General features: G+C 54.7%; 2 protein-coding genes across 2 annotated transcripts; both read right to left on the reverse strand.

The window, feature by feature from the left end:
* Positions 1-5,049: 5,049 nt before the first annotated feature.
* On the reverse strand, positions 5,050-14,742 carry BPIFB4 (BPI fold containing family B, member 4). Its single transcript, XM_010569739.1, has 17 exons — positions 14,738-14,742; positions 14,096-14,157; positions 12,553-12,702; positions 11,323-11,890; positions 10,682-10,786; positions 10,387-10,530; positions 9,660-9,720; positions 9,030-9,090; positions 8,389-8,480; positions 7,832-8,044; positions 7,537-7,590; positions 6,869-7,039; positions 6,627-6,694; positions 6,439-6,481; positions 5,716-5,779; positions 5,199-5,275; positions 5,050-5,073 (listed from the first exon to the last, which is right to left on the reverse strand). The coding sequence occupies exons 1-17, from the start codon at positions 14,740-14,742 to the stop codon at positions 5,050-5,052; spliced, it is 1,962 nt and encodes a 653-aa protein (XP_010568041.1).
* A 357-nt stretch (positions 14,743-15,099) lies between these two features.
* Positions 15,100-20,417, reverse strand: LOC104833164 (BPI fold-containing family B member 3-like). The gene is made up of 13 exons (XM_010569740.1): positions 20,359-20,417; positions 19,967-20,071; positions 19,732-19,854; positions 19,276-19,339; positions 18,752-18,812; positions 18,253-18,374; positions 17,477-17,659; positions 16,979-17,149; positions 16,526-16,593; positions 16,139-16,181; positions 15,621-15,684; positions 15,424-15,500; positions 15,100-15,174 (listed from the first exon to the last, which is right to left on the reverse strand). The coding sequence occupies exons 1-13, from the start codon at positions 20,415-20,417 to the stop codon at positions 15,100-15,102; spliced, it is 1,215 nt and encodes a 404-aa protein (XP_010568042.1).
* Between the last annotated feature and the right edge of the window lie 536 nt (positions 20,418-20,953).

A 20,953-nucleotide genomic window follows, 5' to 3' on the forward strand; every position in this document is an offset into this window, starting at 1 on the left:
CCTTTGGGGGAACCCATCCTCTGGACGTTATTTGTTTACCCTCCAGCGAGCACCACTGCTGTGCTTCTGCTCTGACTTACCAGGCAAAGCGTGTTGACTTGTGAGGGTCTCCATCACCCAGCAGTTCGACTTCACCCAGAAGACCATCGAGACCAAGCAGACTTCCATTGCCTAGGAGACCTCCTTTTCCAAGCAGCCCTGTGCCAAGCAGACCTGTCTCTCCAAGAAGGCTTTTATTGCCAAGGAGGCCGTTGCTGGGGAGGCCATTGCCAAGGAGAGCGCTGCCAAGGCCTCCCCCACCAAGGATGCCTGTGCCAAGCAGACCACTGCTGCCAGGTTGTCCTCCTGCAACAGTTAGACCTCCGTTACTGTTCTGGCTTTGACTGCCCAAAAGCCCTCCTCTCCCAAGCACACCCATGCCAAGCAGACCTTCCTCACCTAGGAGGCCTGTGCCAAGGACCCCAGATCTGCTGGATGCATTTCCTGCATCAAGGGGACCTCCACTTTCTTCTCCAGTCGGACTTCCTCTCCCAAGGAGGCCGGTACCAAGTAGCCCACCTTTACCAAGAAGGCCAGTGTCAAGCAGTCCACCTTTTTTGCTGATGAGACCTTCACTGCCAAGAAGACCGGTACCAAGCAGACCTGCACCAAGGGAGTCCCAGTTACTCATCAGACTTCCACCATGGGGCAGATTTCATTGACAAGAAAGGTTGGTTCAGCTACATTAGGTTGACCCGCTCGTGAGGTCTCACAGGGACCCCTGAGCACACTTGAGCAAAGTTGGGTTCCCCATGGAGCCAAGTCTGCCAGGAGGCAGGTCCCTGATGAGCAGGGGGATGCTCCATGAGCCCGATGTGGCACAGGACACACCGGGACCGAGGTGGGCATGCAGCCGCCCGTGCCACAACGCTCCCCTGGGAAATGTGGAAAACGTCCGAGCTCACCGTCTTTGGGTTGCACTGGACTCAGCCCAAGGACACTGCCCAGGCTGACGAGGCCCTGGGAGGGGGGCAGGAGGCCCCCGAGAAGGACGAGACACCAGAAGGGCAGCATCTCCTGACCCGGCACCTGTGGGGAGACCCACATCAGCCCAAGCACCAATCCCACGACACAGGAATCAGCAGCCTGGGCACCGGTCCAGCTCTCCATCTTTCATGTGTGCCACCCGGGGGTGGTGGGGCAGGCTTCCCCTGGACATACAGCCCCCAGACACCGTCCCCCCAGTCCTGGGGGACCAGCCCAGACCTGCAGCACCTTTTTCCCACCCAGAGAGGTCAAACTGCTTCTGGGTATCAGGGAGCAACTGAACACGGTGACATGCTGTTCCAGAGCCATGGATGTCTCCATACCTGGCTGGGCTACCCCACTAAAGAGCTGGGTGCCTGACATCACAGGGAAGCTTGGAGGGGGGAAATACCATTTTAAAGAGAGCAAGAGAGATAGACATGAGGCAGGAGAACCTCGTAGTGAGAGAGATGGATGGCTTCCGACCACTCCAAAATGGCCCTGAAAGAAGAACACTCAAAGGGGCACAGCCGAATAAAAAATGGTGTGTGTCAAAGTCGTGTCCTTCTCTCCGTTATGAAGAACACCTTGCATTATTAAAGCTCAAAGCGCAGCCAAAATCAGACTCACTTTTCCGTGGGCAGGTTGTTTGTTTTTCTCATCTTGCTCCATTCAGGCTATGAAAAGAGCCCATTTTCCCCTGTATTTGATCTGCTTCTAGTCAAAAGAAAACACCTTCAAGGACCTCATGTTCCCGCATGAGCTGGACTTCTTGGGGTTGCAACCAATGCTGTGGAGTGTTTGTTTATGCACAGACAGGTATTTGCAAAGAAAGAAAAAGAGGCATCTGCCAAAGCACTGCCGTAGGCCCCAGTTTAAGGGAGCACCTGCCTGCACAGCCCAGTCCCGAGCCGGACACCCCGCCTTGTCTCTTCCGAGAAAAACAATGTATGGGCTGCGGATTGCAAAGGATCAACACTGAGAAATAACATTATTTAGGTCAGACTGAACAACTTCTTTATCTGTTCCAGATACTTAAAAAAAAAATCCCTCTATGACAGTTCTCGGCACAATTAAATTAGACTTTAATTCACTAGACTGTCTTTTACATTTTCCCTTTGATCAGCATGTAATGATGCACAGCTCCTGTAGCTGTGATTATTGAACAGGAGAGAAAGATAGAGGCTTGAGCAGCTTCTATTGAAAATCGTGTCAAATAAAATCAGTGGGATTTGTTGGAGGGTCTCTGCAAGACGTGCATAGCATTGTAAAAGGATACCAAAATGGTTGTCAGGTCTTTTAGAAGAGCTCTTAGAGAGAATACGTGACAAAGTAGACAACTATCTCCACAGTTATTAACAATATCTATTGGGTTGCTGCCTCCTTGGTCACACGCATTTAAGCAAGCTCAACATTTTGCATGTGCAAAATGCATGTATGGCTTTGCAGATAAACACTTATTTTATACCAGTTGAGATGAGATCTGATAAGCTGAAAATCGACCTGAATTGGTCACCAAGATCATGAAAAAAATCCTAGTCATTTCTGCTAGCTTAGTCATTATAACAAACTTAACGACAACAATAATAAACATGGAATTTGACAAGCAAGAGCTCTACTAGCTTTAAAAATTAATTTTCATAAAAGATTAAATGCTACTACAGAAATCAAAGGAAAACATCATTAAAATTCTTGCTTTTAAAGGCAAGTTACACTTTGCTGTAGGTCATCTAATGGGAGCAGGAGCTCTGTGGCCACGGTACCTTAATGCCGCTTACCTGAGCCCTTTGATGTTGCGGTGCCACTGCCCACGGCATCTCAGCGGCGGCTGGCAGGAGCAGCTCTTATACACCCGAACTGCAGGAACGAGGAAAGTCCAGGGAAAGATGAAGCAGGGATAGTTCCTCTTCGCTGGCTCTCGAGTGTGAACCCTGCACCAGCCTGACCCCAAACACCGCACGTAACAGTGCCGGACCGTGGCCAGCGGCACCCGGCAAGCCCGGCGGCTCACCCCCGTCCCTTTGGGCTGGGTGCCGTGCCTGGCCGGGGCACGCTGCCACCCCGCTCCCCAGGGCTCGTCCCCTCCTGCCCCCTTTGCCTTTCAAGACAGCGCATGCCTGGGGCAGCAAAGTCCGAGGGTCCAGCAGGTCCAGACCCCCACAGCCCCTGGGGGCTGGGGCAGGGACTTACACCCCCAGGCAAGGGATGCTCTGGATCAGACCCCATCCAGCCCAGCGCCACACAGCTCCCTGTACGCGGCCCAGGGTGGCTGGCTATGGCAGGGACACGGGCCATGGCGCGGGTGGCTGCTGCTGCTCACAGCTACTCGGCCGTCTCTCTCGCTTTGCTCTCCCGAAGCGACCCAGAGCGGAGCAGGAGGGTGCTAGCACCCAAGAGCCCCTGGCTGCAAATCCTCCCCGCACACCCGGCCCTGCTGAAAGCCCCCGACCCCACCGGGAGAGCAGCCACCAGAACCACATGTGCCGTGGGTGCCTGGCGTGGCCGCGGCCGTGGTGCGGGTGGTGCAGATGGTGCGGTGCTTTGCAGGCAGCAGCGGGTACCAGCTCGCAGCTGCGGCAGCAGCCGTGTCCAGCCCAGGGCAGCTCTCGCTGCCGAGGCAGAGAGGTGGAAAGCTGGGATCCCTCGTTCTCCCTCCCTCTCCTCTGCATCTCCAAATTTCCATAGGACAGGCAGACCCCAGAGCATCCCCTGAGCATTGCTGTTACTATGAGACAACCTCGGAGCAGCCAGGGCAAAGGAGGATGCCATGGGGGGCTGGGGTGCTCCCAGGTCTCTGCCTGAGCAGAGGATCCCCGGGATGGTTTGGGGCAGCTCTGCTCCAGGGGATGCTCCATCATATTCAGCAGAGCACGAGAGACTGAGGACAGTGAGAGGTGAGCAATTACCTCCCAACAAGTTAATTACGTACAGAAACAGCACAAGGCTGACATTAAAAAAAAAAAAAGTTACCACAAACCAAAGAGCATGTGGATTTATGGGGTACCAGATGCTCCGTGAAAACTGCCTGTCACCCAGAGGTAAGCAGGAGATGGCTTTGCCTCCAAGAAAGATCTTGGCAATTTAAAGGGGGCTTGAGAGACAACAAATAAAAGAAAATGGGGAAATAAATACAGAGGAGACGGAAAAGGAACATGAAAGATGACAGAAAAACCCAAGTTTGACATTCCAGGTGGTTTTCAGGGTGGATCTGGGCTGGACAGGGGCAGGACAGTCTCAAAGACAGCAATATTACAGCCATCCCAGCAATTCCCTTTCACCCCAGGAGCAAGAAGCGGCTTTAGAGCCTTAAATTAGCAAAGGCTTCATTGCTTCAACAGGCAGCTGAACCGGGGGAAAGAGCTTGTGCATAAATAAACTGTGCGGTTCATGCAGAGTTCACAGGCATCAATGGGTGAATTACACCCATGTCCCTGAGAGCTCCCAGGACAAAGCCCCAATAAAGCCCGGGGCAGGTGATGGTGTGAGGGGTCCTCAAGATGACCAAGCGACCCCCCCAGCTTTGGATCCAGGCCCTGAAAAGAGGCCGACATGCCTGGGTCTAAGGCAGCGGTTGCTGGCAGACAGCTCTCTGCCCACCCTGAGCTGGGTGTTGGGCAACTGGGCAGGGGGCTGCAGCCCTCCCACCCACAGCAGCCAGGGTCACCAGCACTGTGGGGTCTGTCCTGAGCCCCTGGGGTTCACTGGAGCTGGCCAGCCCCACAGACTTGAGCACCCACTGTGGCTGCAGAGAGGGCTGGACTTTATTAAACCTGAGCACGAGAATACAAAATACACCCGCATCCTTCCGAGCACCCACAAAAGAGTCCAAAACACAGCGTTTGGAGGCAAAAACCACCTGCGTTCCTTCTGTTCCAAGCAATGCAGGCAGGATGCAACATTTGCATGGAAAAGACCAAGCTGCTGTTTTGCTGTGTTGGGTACTAAGAGAAATGTGGTAGGGATCCTTCAGGCAGGCTGAGTTCCCATCCCTCCGGGGGTGGACGGGGAAAACCAGGGGTCCCTTCCCAAGCCGGTGTCCCTGGCTCACGCCGACAGCACGATGAGATCCTGGTGAAGCAGACGGGTTACCTTCCCTCTGAACATCCTCCGTGCAAGTGACGGGCGCTGCCTTTGCTCCGGGGCAGAGCTGAGGTGCCGTCGGGAGAACCTTGGGGCACAGCTGAAGCACTTACTTCGATGACGTCGACGTCCGCGTTGGTGAAGTCGATGTTCAGCAGCCTGGGGAGGGGAACCCCTGCTCCCAGCACACCTGCGGGTCACAAGCCAGCCCGGCTCAGCGCCGTGGGAGGGGGGGTCCCTGCCGAGCTTCTGCCCAGGGCTTGGTCCCCAGCTCCATCCTCCCTGTGTGCAAACCCCTCCCTCCACGAGTGCAAGGCTCTCTGGAAAGGCTTTGTGTCATGGGACTTAGCGCGTTGGCAAAACTTATTGTCATTTTCTCCTGCCCATGTTAAGCAAAAGCGGCAAGGAGCAAGAAGACCCATGGGGGGGCTGCGGGGCCCCTGCTTCGTGATATGTGGGTTCGCCTCCCGGCAAAATGCTGCCATCTGAAATGAGCCCCCCCGTCAGTGCAGGTCAGTCCCAGTGGTTCCTATCCTATACGGCGAGGTAAGTTATACCTGCATGAACTTGTCATATAGTGTACAGTCTGGCACTCATCAATACGTGGATAAGGCATAACAGCTTCCTTACTGTTCATTGCAGGCAGGAAGGCAACATCGAAAATCTGGCCAACAAGCATCTCCAGGCGCGAGACCTGCAACAGGGAGGGGGGGTCGCTTAGTGCCATCGATGGTCCTGGTCCCGTGGTCAGCCTGGCCTCACCCTGTCCTTGGGCACATGGGGATGCTCCGCTCACACCAGCTAAACCTGACCTGAACCCTTGGTGCTCCAGCTCCACACCTGTCTAATGCAAACTCCCAATTCCACAGAAATTGGACTTTAAGCATTCTATGGTCAATTTTTAGTCCCCGGCTAATGCCATTCCACAGGCCCCTTTCCACTGGCGTTAAAGCTGCCTGCAGTAACCACCTCTGGAAACCAAATGTGCTCTATGTGCAGGTATCTTGTGACAGGGGAGCCCAAGATTCCTCCCAACTTTTGCCATCATTCCCTATGAGGCATGGGGATGAGCCTCCCCAGGTGCATCCCAAGGGGACATTGTGGACACGTGCGGGATGTCCTGCGGTTCACCAAGGACCCAAAACCTCTCCCTCTCAGTGAGGATTTTTTCTGAAAATTGCTCATGGATCATCCATGGAAAAAAAATCCATCTCCAGAGGTGAAAGGTGCTCTTCAAAATACAACACAACTGTTACACCGTAATTGGCCCTTATTTCTCCTGAGCCAGTATCTATCAGCACATTGCTTTCTGCAATGGATTTCGTATGTTGCTGAGGCTGCTCGTGTTCTTACATCAAAACCACCAATGGACGAAGACACCAAGGAGAGATCAGCCCTGCAGGAGGAAGCAGAGGTGAGTGAAATCCAAGCAGTTCCTCTAATGACCCAGTCCTGTCGACGCCCTCGTTGTTGCAGAGCCCAGGAGGTCCCACATCCATGGCCACCCCAGCCACCCTCCCAGATGAAGACCAGGGTCCTACTTCTCCAGGCTAACGCTGATCTTCAGTTTGTTGTCCTCAACTGAAAACCAGGCCAGCAAGGAGGTGTCCTGCAGTCAGACAGAGAGGGCAGGGCAGGGGTGGCTCCTCCAGCCCTTGCCCAGCCCTTGCCCAGCCACATCACGTCGGGTGCAGGTCCCATCTACCGGCACCCCCACGCCTGCCGTGCTGGGAGGGGGAAACTGCAGGAGGAATTTCTGCACAGGCTGTTCCTTCATACATACGATATTCAGAAGGCAGAGAGACTTCTGGACATCATGTGGGTGGATTACCACCACCTCTGCTGTAGCGGTGAGCTGGATCACACCTTTGTTTTTCTTTAAGGTCACCACTGGTGCTTCAGGGACTGCAATTTTCAGCAGCAGTTCACGTGATTCAGGGTATGCCTTGAAAATCTGTCAACATCCAAAAATGGAAAGTTTCTGGTGGCTGGAACCAGGAACCACAGAGCAGGCTGCCTGCTCCGGCAGCATTTGCACAGTGCTGCTCTCAGGGGGCACATCTGGTGCTGAATTGCTCCAGCCCAACGAGTCTATATCTCAACTAGCTGAAGTGAAGTCAAGCTAGCCGTGAGCTCAGCCCCATGGGTGCCGCAAGTCCCGCTGAGAGCATCTCGTCCTGGCTGGAGGAGCACAGACAGCCCCGCATCCAGGCGGACAGGGCAGCTGCAAGGCTCGTCTGTGACCCGAGAAAGCTGCAGAGGATGGGGGGACAAACGGAGCTCTGGCCCTGCTGCGGTTTCCAGTTTTGGACCCGAGTCAGAGCTCGTTCACCTCCCTGGGATGTCTGGGATGGTGCCTCTGAGGAGGAAGGGATGAGGAGACCTCCCCAACCTCTGGACGCTGCTTCTCTGACCAGGTTCCTTGCAGTGCAAGGGGGAACCAGGACTCACCGCAGGAACCAGGGCTCCAAGGGTCGAGGTCGTTAGTGGCGGGAGCTCCGGAAACTGTGACAGAGAAGAGAGAAATGCTGCCTCTGTGCATGGAGGTTTTCAGCAGAATCTGCTTTCACCGGTAATGAGCCTTTTACCACATGGTCTCTCACTCGCATTTTTTCACCTAAGATAGCAGAGACCCTGGTAGATGGTACAGAGGTGCTAAAGCATCGCATGGTGGGACCAGCCTGCAGTCCTTCCAAACAGTCCCGAGTCCTTCCAAACCCAGAGGTAGGCAGTGCTCCCCACTCACCATGCCGGTGGAGATGTCCAGGTCCAGGGCACCCTCCTTCTGCAGGACAGAGAGCACCGAGCCGAGGAAGTTCACAGAAAGGCCCAGCTGTGAGGAGCTGGTGTCTGCCATGGGTGGCAGGGGTGGCATGGGGACCCATGGTGGTGTGGGGACAGTTTCTGGCTTTCCCAGCGGATAGTCCACCAAGCCTCCTGCTGCTGTCCTGACGACAGTCTGGAGTTACAGGGGAAGGAAGCACAGGCCAAAATGTTTGCAATATTTGCCTTTATGGTTAACTTCATGTTCCTTCAGTGTGAAATCGCTGCACGCACGACCACACCAAGTCAGGCCCCGTGACATTTCCTTCTCCAGAAGTTCATGAAATGCAAACCCCGCTGCACTCTCCCGTGACGGTGGCAGCAGCAAGAGCAGGGCACCGAGCCGGGACCTCCCAGAACTTTCCACAGCCTCCTTGGAGCCTACTGCTCAGGTGTAGGTGGCCCAAGGAGACCTTCCCAAACCCAAGTGAAATATCCCAACCCTGGTACATAGATGGAAGGAGAAGATGCAGGACTTACGTTCAAGTCTACCTCAAGGAACTGGCCGGTTACCAGGGGAAGGCTGGACACGGTGTACTGGATACTGCCCAGCAAACCCAGGGGCACCAGTGCTGGGGGGAGAGGAAGGGAGTCAGCGATTCCCTGCTGGGCTCGGGTGCAAATACCCCCTCCCCTGCCCGGCAGCTCTTTTTCTTCCAGAAGAGCCCTGGCTTGCAGGTGGGCTCAGGGCAGCCACTTGGCCCCGGCTCCGAGTGCTCTGTGCTGAGCAGTAATGCCGCAGGAGACGAGCAGTGCGTGCCGCTGCTGCAAATGGGGGGGACAGCTCACAGCCCCCACCAATGACAACTTTATGCACCCAGGGGTCTTTCTGTCCATCATTAGAGACAGGGAAAGGTGAGAGGTGGGGAGAGGAGCGCATCCTGCAGCGTGCTGGGGCACTGCTCCCTGGCTGCTGCCCGGGGGTGAGGGGGTCTGGGCAAGGAGCTGCCGGGGGTCCCCGCTCCCGGTATGGGGCAGACCTGGGGTCTGCAGGGTGAAGTGTGGGGGGGGTCACTGTTCCCACCTGGGGTGCAGAAGTGGAGGGGAAAGCGTCACAGTCCTCACACTGGCAGAGCGGAGGTGACACAAGGGGCAAGGCGTGGGACCCACCAAGTACTTACAGTTCACAAGACCCAGCTGGTCATTGACGAGTCCCAGGGCGATGTCGACCACCGGGCAGAGCTGCAAGAGTCAGGGAAGGACAGTGGGTAACCTGCGTTCAGAGCCATGCAAGGACACGCAGCCCAGCCCAGCTCTGCCTTGCTTTCCCTGGGGATTGGAGCTCCGGGCGTGTGGGATGGCAGTCCCCGCCGGTCACTCCATGGTGCTGCTGAGGCTGCACCAGCTCTGGATCTGGCCCTGGGCACCTTGCCCATCATCAGAGAAGCAGGGTTAGGGCTGGGTCCCAGGAGCCCATGTGGGATGGCTGGACAGACCCCGGCTTTCAGGAGGAAGGAGATTCAATTAGCCCATAACACAGTCCAGAGCATCATTAGAAACTCCCAGGCACTTGGGCGGACCTGCACCGGGCTTGCTGATTTTGCATTTGGGAGGAGGGAGCAGCTTCTCCCAAGCAGGTGGAGACATGGCATGTGTCCCCCGCTCATCCCAAACTACTGAGTGGGCGGGTGGATGCAGCAGCCCTGGGACAGCAGAGGTGCTCCTGAATGCAAGCGATGCTGCGGGGAGCTGCACCGCAGCTTTTCAGACTCATCACTCCTTTCCAGGATGGAGTTTTTCTTCCGACTTACCAGATTAGGAAGAAGTCTGTTCAGGACACTTGCCGATAAATTATCCACAATTGGGAGCAGGCTGTGGAAAAATAAAGGAGCACCATGAAAAAAACCTGCTGCAAAGTAAATGGGTCTTGTTAAACAATTCCCTGTGAATAGTGTGGAGCACAGACCTCCCGGAGCAAGGCAATTGCAACAGCAAAGTGAATTGTGTACGCTTGGATTTTGCATGAGATAAGTGTAATTTGCATCCCAAAATAGCCAGTGGGAAATTTAGTGCTGCCTTTTATCTACTAGTGTATAGTCTCCTTAAATGAGCAGAAACAACCTCAGCCCAAGTGGTTTCTATGATTTACATACCACGTACTTATGTCTCAGGAGACCCCGTGCAATGTCAGTTAAATTGACCTGTGAATGTGGCACGTGGGACAGAAATGTCCCTCCAGGACCACTGTGGGGTCGTGCAGGCCTCTGGGGCAACATGTTCATTTACTGCAGCTGCATGAGGGGCACCCAGGGACCACCACTGCCAGAAGCCCTTTGCTCAGCCCCATGCCATGGCCGGTGACCATCACTGTCACCTGCAGGGACAGCGGCTGCCAGTGTCACGGTCACCCACAGGACTGAGACATGCAATGGGGAAATGCCCTTGTGCATTTGCCGTTCTGCGGGTGCGGGCTGGGGCCAGCAAAGCCCAATGGTGAGGTGGCTCATGCCGGCAGAGAAGGAAACCTCCATCACTCACCCTCTCAGGAGTCTGACTTTAATGCCACCAAGGAGGGTATTGCATCGTTCTGTCACCAGTTTGGGGTAGCCCGTGCCATCCATGGTTAGCCTGACCCTTGATGTGATGTTGACTTCCACTGCGATGTCAAGCAAGCCCAGGAGGCTGTGCAAGGGAAAGGAGCAACCTTCAGAGGAGCAGCCTCTTCCCACAGAACAGGAGCAGTGTGTCCCTCTGGAGACACCCCTCGTGGCAGTGCTTCCAGCGAGCCCGGGGCACGGCTGGCACTGCCACCAGCAGCACCAGCCCGACCTACCTCTTGGCGTTGAGGGCCACCCGGGTGTAGAGGTTGAGGTGGACGCCGATGCCAGGCAGGAGCCGCAGGGACACCCTGGGGAGCGTCAGCTCCACGATCCTCAGCCTGCAGGGACAGTGAGGGGACACCATGAGTGGGCTCTGAGCCCAGCACCCCCCCACCCGGGCTCTACTGCTCACACAAAGCCACTGCTCCAGGGGTGGGTGAGTCAGAGGCCATTTAGACCAGAAATGGCAGAAGACACCAAGTTTTCTCAGTTATTTTCCAGTTTTATCAGAAGCTTTGCTTTAGTTGCCTCATTATTGCTTGTGCTTCTGCTTGGTGCTGGGCTTTAAATAAGAGTTAAAATGCAAACAAGTGAGCATTGGCAGTGGTGGCACTAGCTGCCCAGAGCTGACGCGTGGTCCGATGCACCCTCTAGGGGCAAGCGCCTTTCAACTACCGATTCCTTTAACTTGTGTAGTTCAAGAGGCTCTTTTGCAGCCAGCGATGCAAACCTGGCAGGGCTTCCAGGCAGCATTTATCTCAAAGCATCAGCTCCAAACCAGATCTGAGCATCTACTGAAGCATCACCATCGCCCCCCAGCAAACAGCACTGAGGTTGCCCCCCCTGCAAGGAGACCGGACGGTGCTGTCCTTACCCAGTGAGCCCCTGGATGGTGCTGAGCAAGCCGCCTTCGCCAAGGACGCCGAGCAGGCCACCACCTCCCAGCAGCCCTCCATTGCCCAGAAGCCCTCCTCTGCCAAGAACGCCACCGGGGCCACGGAGGATCCCTGCCGTGCCGAGAAGACCTCCGTCGCCGAGCAGACCTCCTTGTCCCAGTGCTCCTCCAGCAACCCCTGCAGGGATGCCATCCCTGGGGACATCGCCACCAGCTGCCGGCCAGCCTCTGGGAGAGTTTTTGGGCTCCCCCCCGTAAGCGCCTCCACCACCCCCTCCACCTGGCGAGTCACCGCCGGCATTGCCCCCTCCACCAAGCAGACCACCAGTCAGCCCCCCCAGCAGCCCTCCACCACCGCCGCCCAGCAAACCACCAGTAATACCACCAAGCAGACCACCGCCACCAAGCAGACCACCACCGAGGAGACCTCCTCCGAGGCCACCCAACAGGTCTCCACTTCCATCTGTGCCGGGAGGTCTGCTCCCAAGCGGCACCTCTCCGAAGGCGCCTTGGAGGGCATTGCCTTGCCTGAGTGAGCCTGTAAGAGCTGGAAACATCACCCGCCATCAGCTTGTGTGGCAGAGCCACCTCCCCAGCCACCACTTCAGCCTTCGAGTTGGCCCCCTGCCCACACCATTACTCGTTGTGCTCTTCAAGCATGGGTTGTCGAGGGGTTTGTGCTCTCCGTTACCATTGCTGCCTATCCCAGTCCCTAACTATCCCCTGTCAGTTTTCCCATATATGATGTAACAGAAAGGGCTTTGGGATCTAGGACAGGAGGCACCTTGTTAAGACCTGTATAAAGCAGCTCGCGGGAATTTGCCGGCAGCCGCACCAGGTCAGGCAGCAAATGGTGTGGCAGAGGTGCAAGGGCTGGGCACTGATAAATCCTAAATGTGAGATAACTGAGGTGCCGAGTGGCTCACACCTCCTGAGCAGTGCAGGCTCTCGGGAGTAGCAATCCTCCACATGTGCAATGTCTCTTTTCTTTTAGGAGCCTGGCCAGTTGAAATTTTAATTACATAAAAAAATGACTCCGGGTTCAGTTTGGAGGGGAAGGTTGGCATGTGAGCCTCATGCTCTTCCATGTGCAATTCCCTTCCCTTCCCTGGCTGATCGGGCTGTGCTGGTACAAGGGCATCAACCCCCAAGGATCACTGTTGGTTCCTGTTTCCCAGGATCCCGCTACAAGGAGGCAGAGTGGCTCACCATCGCTTAAAACACCTTTACTGAGCCTGAGGACGGCATCTTTCGGCTGGCTTAGTGATGGGGTCAGCAGGGCATACAAGAGGGCGATGCCCAGAACCGGTGGCATGGTGTCTTCTGCTCGGCTGGGAGAGCTGTGGGTGCTGGCAGGACCTGGGGAAGAACAACGGGAAAAAAGTGGGAGTAGGCTGGGCAAACCCCTGGAGATGAAGAGGAGTCAGATATTTCGAGCTGGGTGAGAATTTTTCAGTGACTAGAAAACATGAGCTTTAGGAGGACCAAAACAGTTCATGAGTTAGGGCGACATTCGGCAAATAGATCTGGACACACACAAAGAGGGGGGTGTCCGTACGCACATCCTCAGGGAATTTTTCAAGCCAGCTCCCACACAACCCCAGCACCTGTTTGCTTATTCCTATTTATGGGCACCCCGGGCAACCTGCTCCTTTCCATCCCCGGTCACCATGACATAATTTTAAACTTACAGTATGAAGTCATTATTCATAACTTATAGACTACACTGAGCTCCCCTTGCTAATAACCGCCCTGTGAGTAGGTATGCAAATTAATGTTGCAATTATACAAGCAACTCACACTTGGAATAAAGCTTTTCTTTTTAAAATGGGATGTTATAACCTTACAACAGTAAAAATAATAAGAACAACCTTAAAAGGATATTGCAACACAAAAATTCCCTAAATTTTTTTGTCAAATGAATATGTTTTTTAATTCAGAGAATGGTTTTCATTTTGCTATAACAACCTTCTTGCCTGATTTTTCAGGCTAGTCACTAAAAATAAAACAGAATGACATACCTGCATTTCTACCATTATAGGTATTATTCCCACGTTTTTTTCTTGCTCACCAGAGTACATTGTAAGGCTTGTAGGTAAAATCGTGGCTCTGTCCCCCAAGCTTACAACACCCCATACCACTATTTTGATCATCTTTCTTTACCTGGCCTTATCCTGAATTTCAAAGCCTGGCTTTGGTCTGCAGTGCTCAGCTCTTGCTCAAGGGGAGACCTTACAGTGGTCCATAGGCACCTCTGCTTTAACATGTAGGAACAGTGGGTCCTTATATAGCAAAGCTGATGCAGAAAAAGTGGAAAGATGCCTAAATTGTAAAAGCTGGGATAGTGGATTGAGTGTATAAAGTAGCATTTGTGGTTTTAATATATTCCAATATAAATAAAGATTTGTAAAACAGGGAAAAGCATTGAGCAACAGGTTATTGGATACCCAGTTACCAGGCAGTGCTGTTACCCAAGAGCCCAGAGCTAAAGCAAAGGAGAAGGAGCCCGAGACTCTGCGGGCTGCAGCACATGAGGCTGCTGCTGACCCTGAAAGAGCCGTGCTGGAAAATCAGCTTATTCCAGACAAATCCCCACTAACACTTGCACACAAGCTGTCACACACAAATTACCGTAGCAGAGTAATTTTTCAAGTTTCCAGCGAGCATGTGGGGAGGCTCCAGAAAAGCACCAGGAGATTTTTTATCTCCTTTAATGCTTGACCCAAGAAGCGGTTTCTGAGGATCATCCCACCCGTCCCGGCAGCCGCCAACCACTTCCCAGCAGACGGTATTTCCTCGGCCTCAGAAGAGCCCCTGTGCGGAGGGACATGCCGCTCCACGTCAGCTCCAGACCATAAGGGGTCTTTTGTCCTGGTGTTCTCAACACTTAATACCTTTGTGAGATAAAACCTGTTGCTAACAACCTGGTGCATCTTACACAATAAGGGGATAATATGCTCCTGAGCAAAGCAGTAGGAAGGTGTAAGCTCAGTTTATCTGTGCCTGGCTCCGTACAGAGCCTTGCACAACAACCACCACCGGGCTCCACGCGCGACACGCTGCAGATGAGCCTCCAGCAAGGAGCTGCTCCCCCTGCAACAAGGGTTTCAGATGAGTCGGAAATATCAGCAAGCGCTTTGCTAAATCCGCAGTGGTTTTGCATTGCGAGCACCTCCTCTGCCCTCCGTCAGTCTGGCATGAGCAGCACCCAGCTGGGCAAGGGATGGGCTGTGGCAGGGCACCCACGTGCACCAAACCCCTGCTCCCATGCGAGCTGCTGTTTCACGCCTTATGGCACAGGCTGAGCTTCAAAAACACTTTCTGTAAGGTACCGGCTTGTTCGCTATAGGTACAGCCTCCTCTTCAAGCTGCACTGCCTGTCCGTGGGCCATACGGCATAGGGGCATGGTGGAGACAAATGGATGCTGGCAGCCAGAAACCCATATCAAATAAATATTAAGAGAGGGAAATACTGAGGCAGTGAATGATTTTTATTGAAAGAGCAATACGAGAGCAACCTTTACGCTTAAGAAAGAGCTCTGCTTCCCAACTACGGATGTTAAAAGTGCCCACAGAAACCCCCCCTAACATCCACCAGCTGAGCAGCTTTCCCTACCCCGATGCCAGGCTACACCAGCACCAGCCGACCAGAGACCCTCAGGCCACGGCGGTAACACAGGGTGTTACTCAAGGGAAAATGAAGATGGAGACAGCAGAGATGAGCAGGGCTCTGGGGCTCACGGTGCATTGCCTGCCTCAGACGGCGAGCAGGGTCGAGGGTCCTCCCAAGCAGGATCCTTTGAGACTGGTCTGGTTGAGAGAGTCATCTGCCTGGGAGAAGCAGCACAAAAACTATTCAGTTTTCTCATACAGACTTTCACCAGCTTTTCCCTGTATCCCAGGTGAGGTTTTCCTGTGGGTCCACACCAGCAGAGGGACCTCCTGGAAACCAGGAGAAGCCCATGGGAAATGGGACTGGCCAGAGCGGCGCGGGGCTTTGGGCTCCACAGGTCCCTGCCCCGGGGTGGGCACAGCCCCCGCTCCCTGGGAAGGCATCACTGTGGGAAACGCGATCCTTACGTCGGTGATGTCAACCTTGGCGTTCCTGAGGCTGGTGTTGAGAATGTTGGGCAGAGGGACCGACACACGCAAGGCATCTGCAAAAGCAAGTGAAAGCGTCTCGCCACTGGGGGGGAACCAAACGGAGGCAGCGAGGGAAGGGGGAGAGCCCCAAATCCGACTGAGTTTGAGAGAAGGGACCCAGACCCTGGCCATACCGTTAATGGCAGGTACGTATGCAGCAGCAAGGACTTGCTTGAGCCATCCTGCAAGCAGGGAGACCTGCAGGGGAAGAAGACATGTGTCAGTACCAGCAGAAGAGAGCAACAGTTATTGGGAGGAAAACAGCAATGTCAGGGTTATCAGCTAAGTTCTGTCACTGCAGGATGCTCAGAGCTATGAGAGGCAAACGCTGGGAAGCTTCCTTCAGTGAAACTCTGCCAGGACTGAGGGTGGGGGGCTATAGCAGGACATGGCCTTTGGGTAACTTCTTCTCAGTTATTCCCCCCCACTTCCCAGCACCCCCAGTGCGCTGCCAACAAGTGAACATATACATCCGAGTGTCACTGCTATAGGGCACAGGGGATCGACAGGGCAGACAACAATTGGCCTCTGCCAAGACAAGGAATGTGAAGACTGGAGAAGAATTGTCATTTTGGTTCTCCTTCCCTACACACAGTCTCTGGCCAACACATCGCTTGCTGCAGCGCCTCGATCCAAAGCAGCGTGCACTTACACTGAGAGGGTCGAGTCTCAGGGGTGCCCGTGTCAGGCTGATGCTACAAAAGATAAAAACAAGGTAGAGTTGGGGTGCATTGGGTGCAGCCCTCCTCCAGCTTCCAAATGCTGCTCAGACCCTTTCATGGTCTGGAATTTGTCTCACCCACATAAAGATACAAGGATTTTGAAAATAGGGCAACTTTTTTACAACTCTCTCATCACTTCAGACATGCACTTGGTCTGAGGCTGGGGCTGAGAGGAGGCAGAAAAGCTCTGGCAGCCCTTTACATCCCTGCCACCTCTACACCGCACTCCCTGATCACTGTCACCAGCCTCATCTTGTCAGGCTCCTGGGAGCATCCCCAGGCAGAGCCCCCACAGCAACCGCAGAGCTCGGCTCTACCTGTCAAGAGCCAGGGAGGTTTGCAGTTTGCCGTCGGAGACCGATGGGGTGATGTTCAGAATGATGTCCTGAAATTGGAACAACGGAAGAAATGAGGTTATTTCCCTGTGTAGCTCCCAAGACTGAAAAGAAAACCCAGAGTATTTGTAAATAACCCATTCTGAGAAAAAACACCTGTCTGAGCCTAGAAAGTGCTTTTTTTTGACAGATGGCATCATGTATTTCTCTCCCCAGGGTTCACCCTTCCTGTCTTTATTTTGTATTATCCCTTAAACATTGCGCTTGTTACGAGCATTTTAAAAGGACGGGGCACCACCATTTTGAAGATGTAGTAAATTCAGAAGTACAAGTATGACATGGCTAAGGGCAGGACAAGCCGAGGGGATGCCAGAGAACAGCCAGACTCACCCCTTGCCCTGTTTCGGAGGTCTCATCCCCCGGGAGCCCACTCACCGTGTCGAGGGAGAAGAGAGGCTTCTGGGAGGACTGCAGGAGGGGACTCAAGATGTCGATGGAGGCTTTGAGGGTGGCAGTGGCTCTTCGGTCCCTCACGGCCACCACTGGCTTGTTGGCCACCCGCACGCGCAGCTCCAGCGGCAGAGAGCCGGGGAGGACCTTGGCGATCTGCACGGGGCAGGGGGAGGTCAGGGCAACGGCGGGGGGGTCTTTGCATGGCCAGGGTGGGCGTAGGGTTGGAGATCAATGCGCACGAAGGAGGTGGCTGACCTGGGGGATGAGCGGGAGGAGGGCAGACGTGGACAGTGAGATGCTATCGGGCACCTGCAGGAACGGCACCAGCGGTGTCGGCGACCAGGAGGGTTTGTGCAAAGCCCACGCTGGGCTCGGCTGGACCCCACCAACAAATACAAGCACGTGGTGGCGAGTACCCTTGGGTCACCCAAGAGCCACCAGGACCCTGACCCAGCCCCGGGGAGGGGTGTCGTGACCCACCATCGAGTCGGTGATGCTGAGGCTGAAGGCTCCCTGCCCCTGGATGGGCTCCAGCAGGGTGCTGAGGATGTGCTGGGGGAGCCTGAGCAGCGGCGGGTGGCCGGTGGCTAGTAACACCGTGGCGGCAAGTGACGGTCCCTGCGTGGAGGCCACCACACCGCCTTCCGCATCCCCGGCGAGGAGCTGCAGGGGACAGAGCAGGGGAGGGACGCTGGTGGGGCTCGTAGGGCTGTGGCCACGCCGGGCACCCTGCTCGCCCGTGGACCTCGTGGAGAGGCTTCACGCGGGGCGAACTGACACTTCAATAAACCTGCGGCTGCTTCAGCCTGTTCTAGCACAGGCAAAGGCTGCATCTGCTGCAGCTTTCCCTTTAAAACACTGTCACGTCTCCCAGTCAGAAAGACACATTGCCAATATTTTTGGCCTGATTGTGGTCCCTACCAATTACATACCAAACTTTTGCAAACCACTTAGAAATGGAACCTGCTTGTGAATGGTGACCACTGCTCCTGTATGAAATTAAGCTTTTCTGATTAGCAACTGTGAGAGTGCTATAATTATGCTTAATTAAGCAGCCTCAAGCCAATCTGCCTCATGCTACCCTCAAGGATTAGCAAGTGAAAAAAATGAGGTAGAGACCCAGTGATGGCATTAGCACAGCCATGGCCGGACCACACTCATCAGTACCTTCCAGTGAATGCTTTCCTGAAGACAGCTGGAATAAGACGAGCCTTCGACAAATAGCCACCACATTCAGATGAATTACCCAAACTCACCAAGTCCAAGGTCTTTGGGCCAGGGGAAGCGGTGGCACTTACATTTAGATCCAGCTGGATGGCGTCGCCGCTGATGATGGAAAAGGGGGGCAGATCTCCCAGAGCCCCGAGCGGGGACGCGGCTGTGGGACACAGGGAAGAAAGCCTTTAAGCTGCAAGGAGAGGGGGATGCTCCCAAATCCCGTGGTCCCAAGAGATATTGGAAGCAACAGCGGCTCCTGCTCACAGCGTTCCCAGCTGGACAAGCTGCTAGAAAGCATTATTTTGCAGCAAAAATATTGTTTCTAAAAGCAACAGTTCCTGAAGTGGCTTTCTGCAGGAAAAACTGTCTGCTGCTGCTCTGGGGCAAGGGAAATTGAATGCTGTGCTTGAGCCGAGACTTGTGTTTTTAGGAAGTTGTTAAAATATTTGTATTTACCCAGTGTAAAAAAAAAAACAACCAATCCTAAGTGCAGGGGGTCACACAGGAGCAGAGGAAAAGGAGGGTGCCAGCACTTACGCGTCCTGGAGCCGAGCAGAGTGCTCACCACGTTGAGCCTGCTGTTGACGATGTTGCACCCCTGGGGAGGCAGAGAAAAGTTAGAGCCCCGGCACCCGCAGCACCGGCGGACGTACATTGCATTAACACGAGTAGGAAAAAACGGCTCTGCCGGGGTTGTGCGGCGTGGGTAGGAGCCGCTGCCGGGCAGGGTTTGGTGGGACGCCCCGTTACAGCAGCGCTCGGCATCAGGCAGGCGAGTGGCCCCGCTAAGCCAGGGTGGGTTTCTCCTCCCGGGCAAGACTTGCTCACTGCGACCGCTAAACCAGCACGTGTCTCAGAAACCGGTTTGCCGGTGGTGCCTGGCACAGGCGATGGTGCGGGCGAGGTGCCGGTGCCCGTCGGTGGAGAGGACAGGCTGACCTCCCCGGCTGAGCCCACAGCTGTGCAAACAGCCGCGTCCGCGGGGGCTGCCTGCCCTGCCTGCCCTGCCTGCCCTGCCTGCCCACCCAGCACCTCGCGTGAAGATCGCTTTGCAGGCTTACCACCTCACGCAGGACATCACTAAGGAGGCGTTTTAAAGGCTGATCCAGCAGTGGCACTTTGGGTCTGGGTAACAGGAAAATAGGAAATAAAAAGTGATGTAGATTAACGGCTGGAAAATAAAAGTATTTTGCACAAGAGAAATACGAGGCCTCACTTGCACTGTCCAGGGCCGCATACAGGGCCAAAATATTACCAAAACCAAGCCTTCTGAATCCAGCCGAGTGCTAGGTTCCTAGCACAACCCAGAAATATTCTTTCTTGAGCCCAAATTTTAAAGGAAAGGTCAGCTGTTCCCCTCCGAGGCCGGCAGCCGGGTATTTCAGCCTCCGAGGCATCAGGCACAAAAGCACTGCCTTCGATGGCCAGCAGCACCAAGGTTTCCCACTGCCACAGGGGCCACGTGCTGGCCTTGAGCACCCTGCTCACACGGATGCCAACCTCTCACGGAAGCCTACCTCACACGGATGTTTATGTCCAAAGTCTTGCAGTCCTTATCGCTCTGGAGAGCCGCCCACTTGTCCTGGACCAGCATGACCACATCTGCCTCCACCTGCATGCAGAGCGCCCTGCCCGGCGCACTGCTCGGGGGGGGAAACACAGCACGCGGCTCAGGAAATTTGCTGGCCATTTACTTTCCAAAGAGATGGTGACCCCCTGTCCTGAGCCGTGCCCCTGACGGACACGCCGTACCTGGTGCTCTCTACCAGCAGCTTGGTGTTGAAGCCCACCTCGTGCCCAAAGCCTGGCAGGGAGCGCAGACTTATTTTGGGGAGGGTGTTGTTCACAATTTTCAGCCTGGATGGTTGAAACAAGGCAAAGGCAGTAAGTAGCACATTTGTACAGTGGATGCCCTATCCCCTTGGTCCCCAGCGCTGTGGGCAACTGTGGAACCACAGTCTCAGGGTCCTCTCTGCCCTGGGTCAGCAGGGATCCCGGCCGGCCAGGAGCAGCTTGTGGCACATACAAGGCACCCTTGCATGGCAGGCACATACAGAAAATCCCAACAGCTGAACCCTCATTTATGAACCTGCCCCAGGAGGGGAAAGAGGGGCCCCCATATGTTCAGACAGCAGGCTCCAGACCAGAGCCTCCTTTCCCCAGCGTGACCCAGACACACCAAGGGCTGCTCAGGGACACCCATGTCCCACTCTCACTCACCCTGTGAGATCTCCACTATTTCCACCAAGAAGATTGCCAACGAGACCATCTTTTCCAAGGAGACCACCTTTTCCAATGAGAATATCAAGGACAACATCAAGGAGACCATCAACAAGACCATCTTTGCCAAGGAGACCATCAACAAGACCATCTTTGCCAAGGAGACCACCAAGGACACCATCTCTGTCAAGGAGACCACCAAGGACACCATCTCCACCAAGGATTTTGCCAGTGACACCATCGCTGCCAAGGAGACCACCAAGGACACCATCTCTGTCAAGGAGACCACCAAGGACACCATCTCCACCAAGGATTTTGCCAGTGACACCATCTCTGCCAAGGAGACCACCAAGGACACCATCTCTGTCAAGGAGACCACCAAGGACACCCTCTCTACCGAGGAGACCACCAAGGACACCATCTCCACCGAGGAGACTGCCAACAGCACCTTCTCTGCCAAGGAGACTGCCAACAGCACCATCTTCACCAAGGACTCTGCCAAGAGGACTACCTTTTTCA

This window comes from Haliaeetus leucocephalus, unplaced genomic scaffold (genome assembly GCF_000737465.1).
Source record: "Haliaeetus leucocephalus isolate CR32 unplaced genomic scaffold, Haliaeetus_leucocephalus-4.0 Scaffold273, whole genome shotgun sequence".
Classification (NCBI taxonomy): domain Eukaryota; kingdom Metazoa; phylum Chordata; class Aves; order Accipitriformes; family Accipitridae; genus Haliaeetus; species Haliaeetus leucocephalus.

Bases quoted from the DNA above. Each gene is read 5' to 3' on its own strand.
- LOC104833164 (XM_010569740.1), bottom strand. From the start codon at position 20,417: ATGGGTGTCCCTGAGCAGCCCTTGGTGTGTCTGGGTCACGCTGGGGAA. The intron at 20,072-20,358 runs GTCTGGAGCCTG...TCAACCATCCAG, and splicing joins GCTGGGGAAAGGAGGCTCTG to GCTGAAAATTGTGAACAACA. The intron at 17,660-18,252 runs GTGAGTTTGGGT...TGTCCCCTGCAG, and splicing joins GCCCAAAGACCTTGGACTTG to CTCCTCGCCGGGGATGCGGA.
- BPIFB4 (XM_010569739.1), bottom strand. The intron at 9,721-10,386 runs GTGAGTGATGGA...ATTTTTCCACAG, and splicing joins AAAGTCAGACTCCTGAGAGG to CCTGCTCCCAATTGTGGATA. The intron at 8,481-9,029 runs GTAAGTACTTGG...CTCTCCCCCCAG, and splicing joins CCAGCTGGGTCTTGTGAACT to CACTGGTGCCCCTGGGTTTG.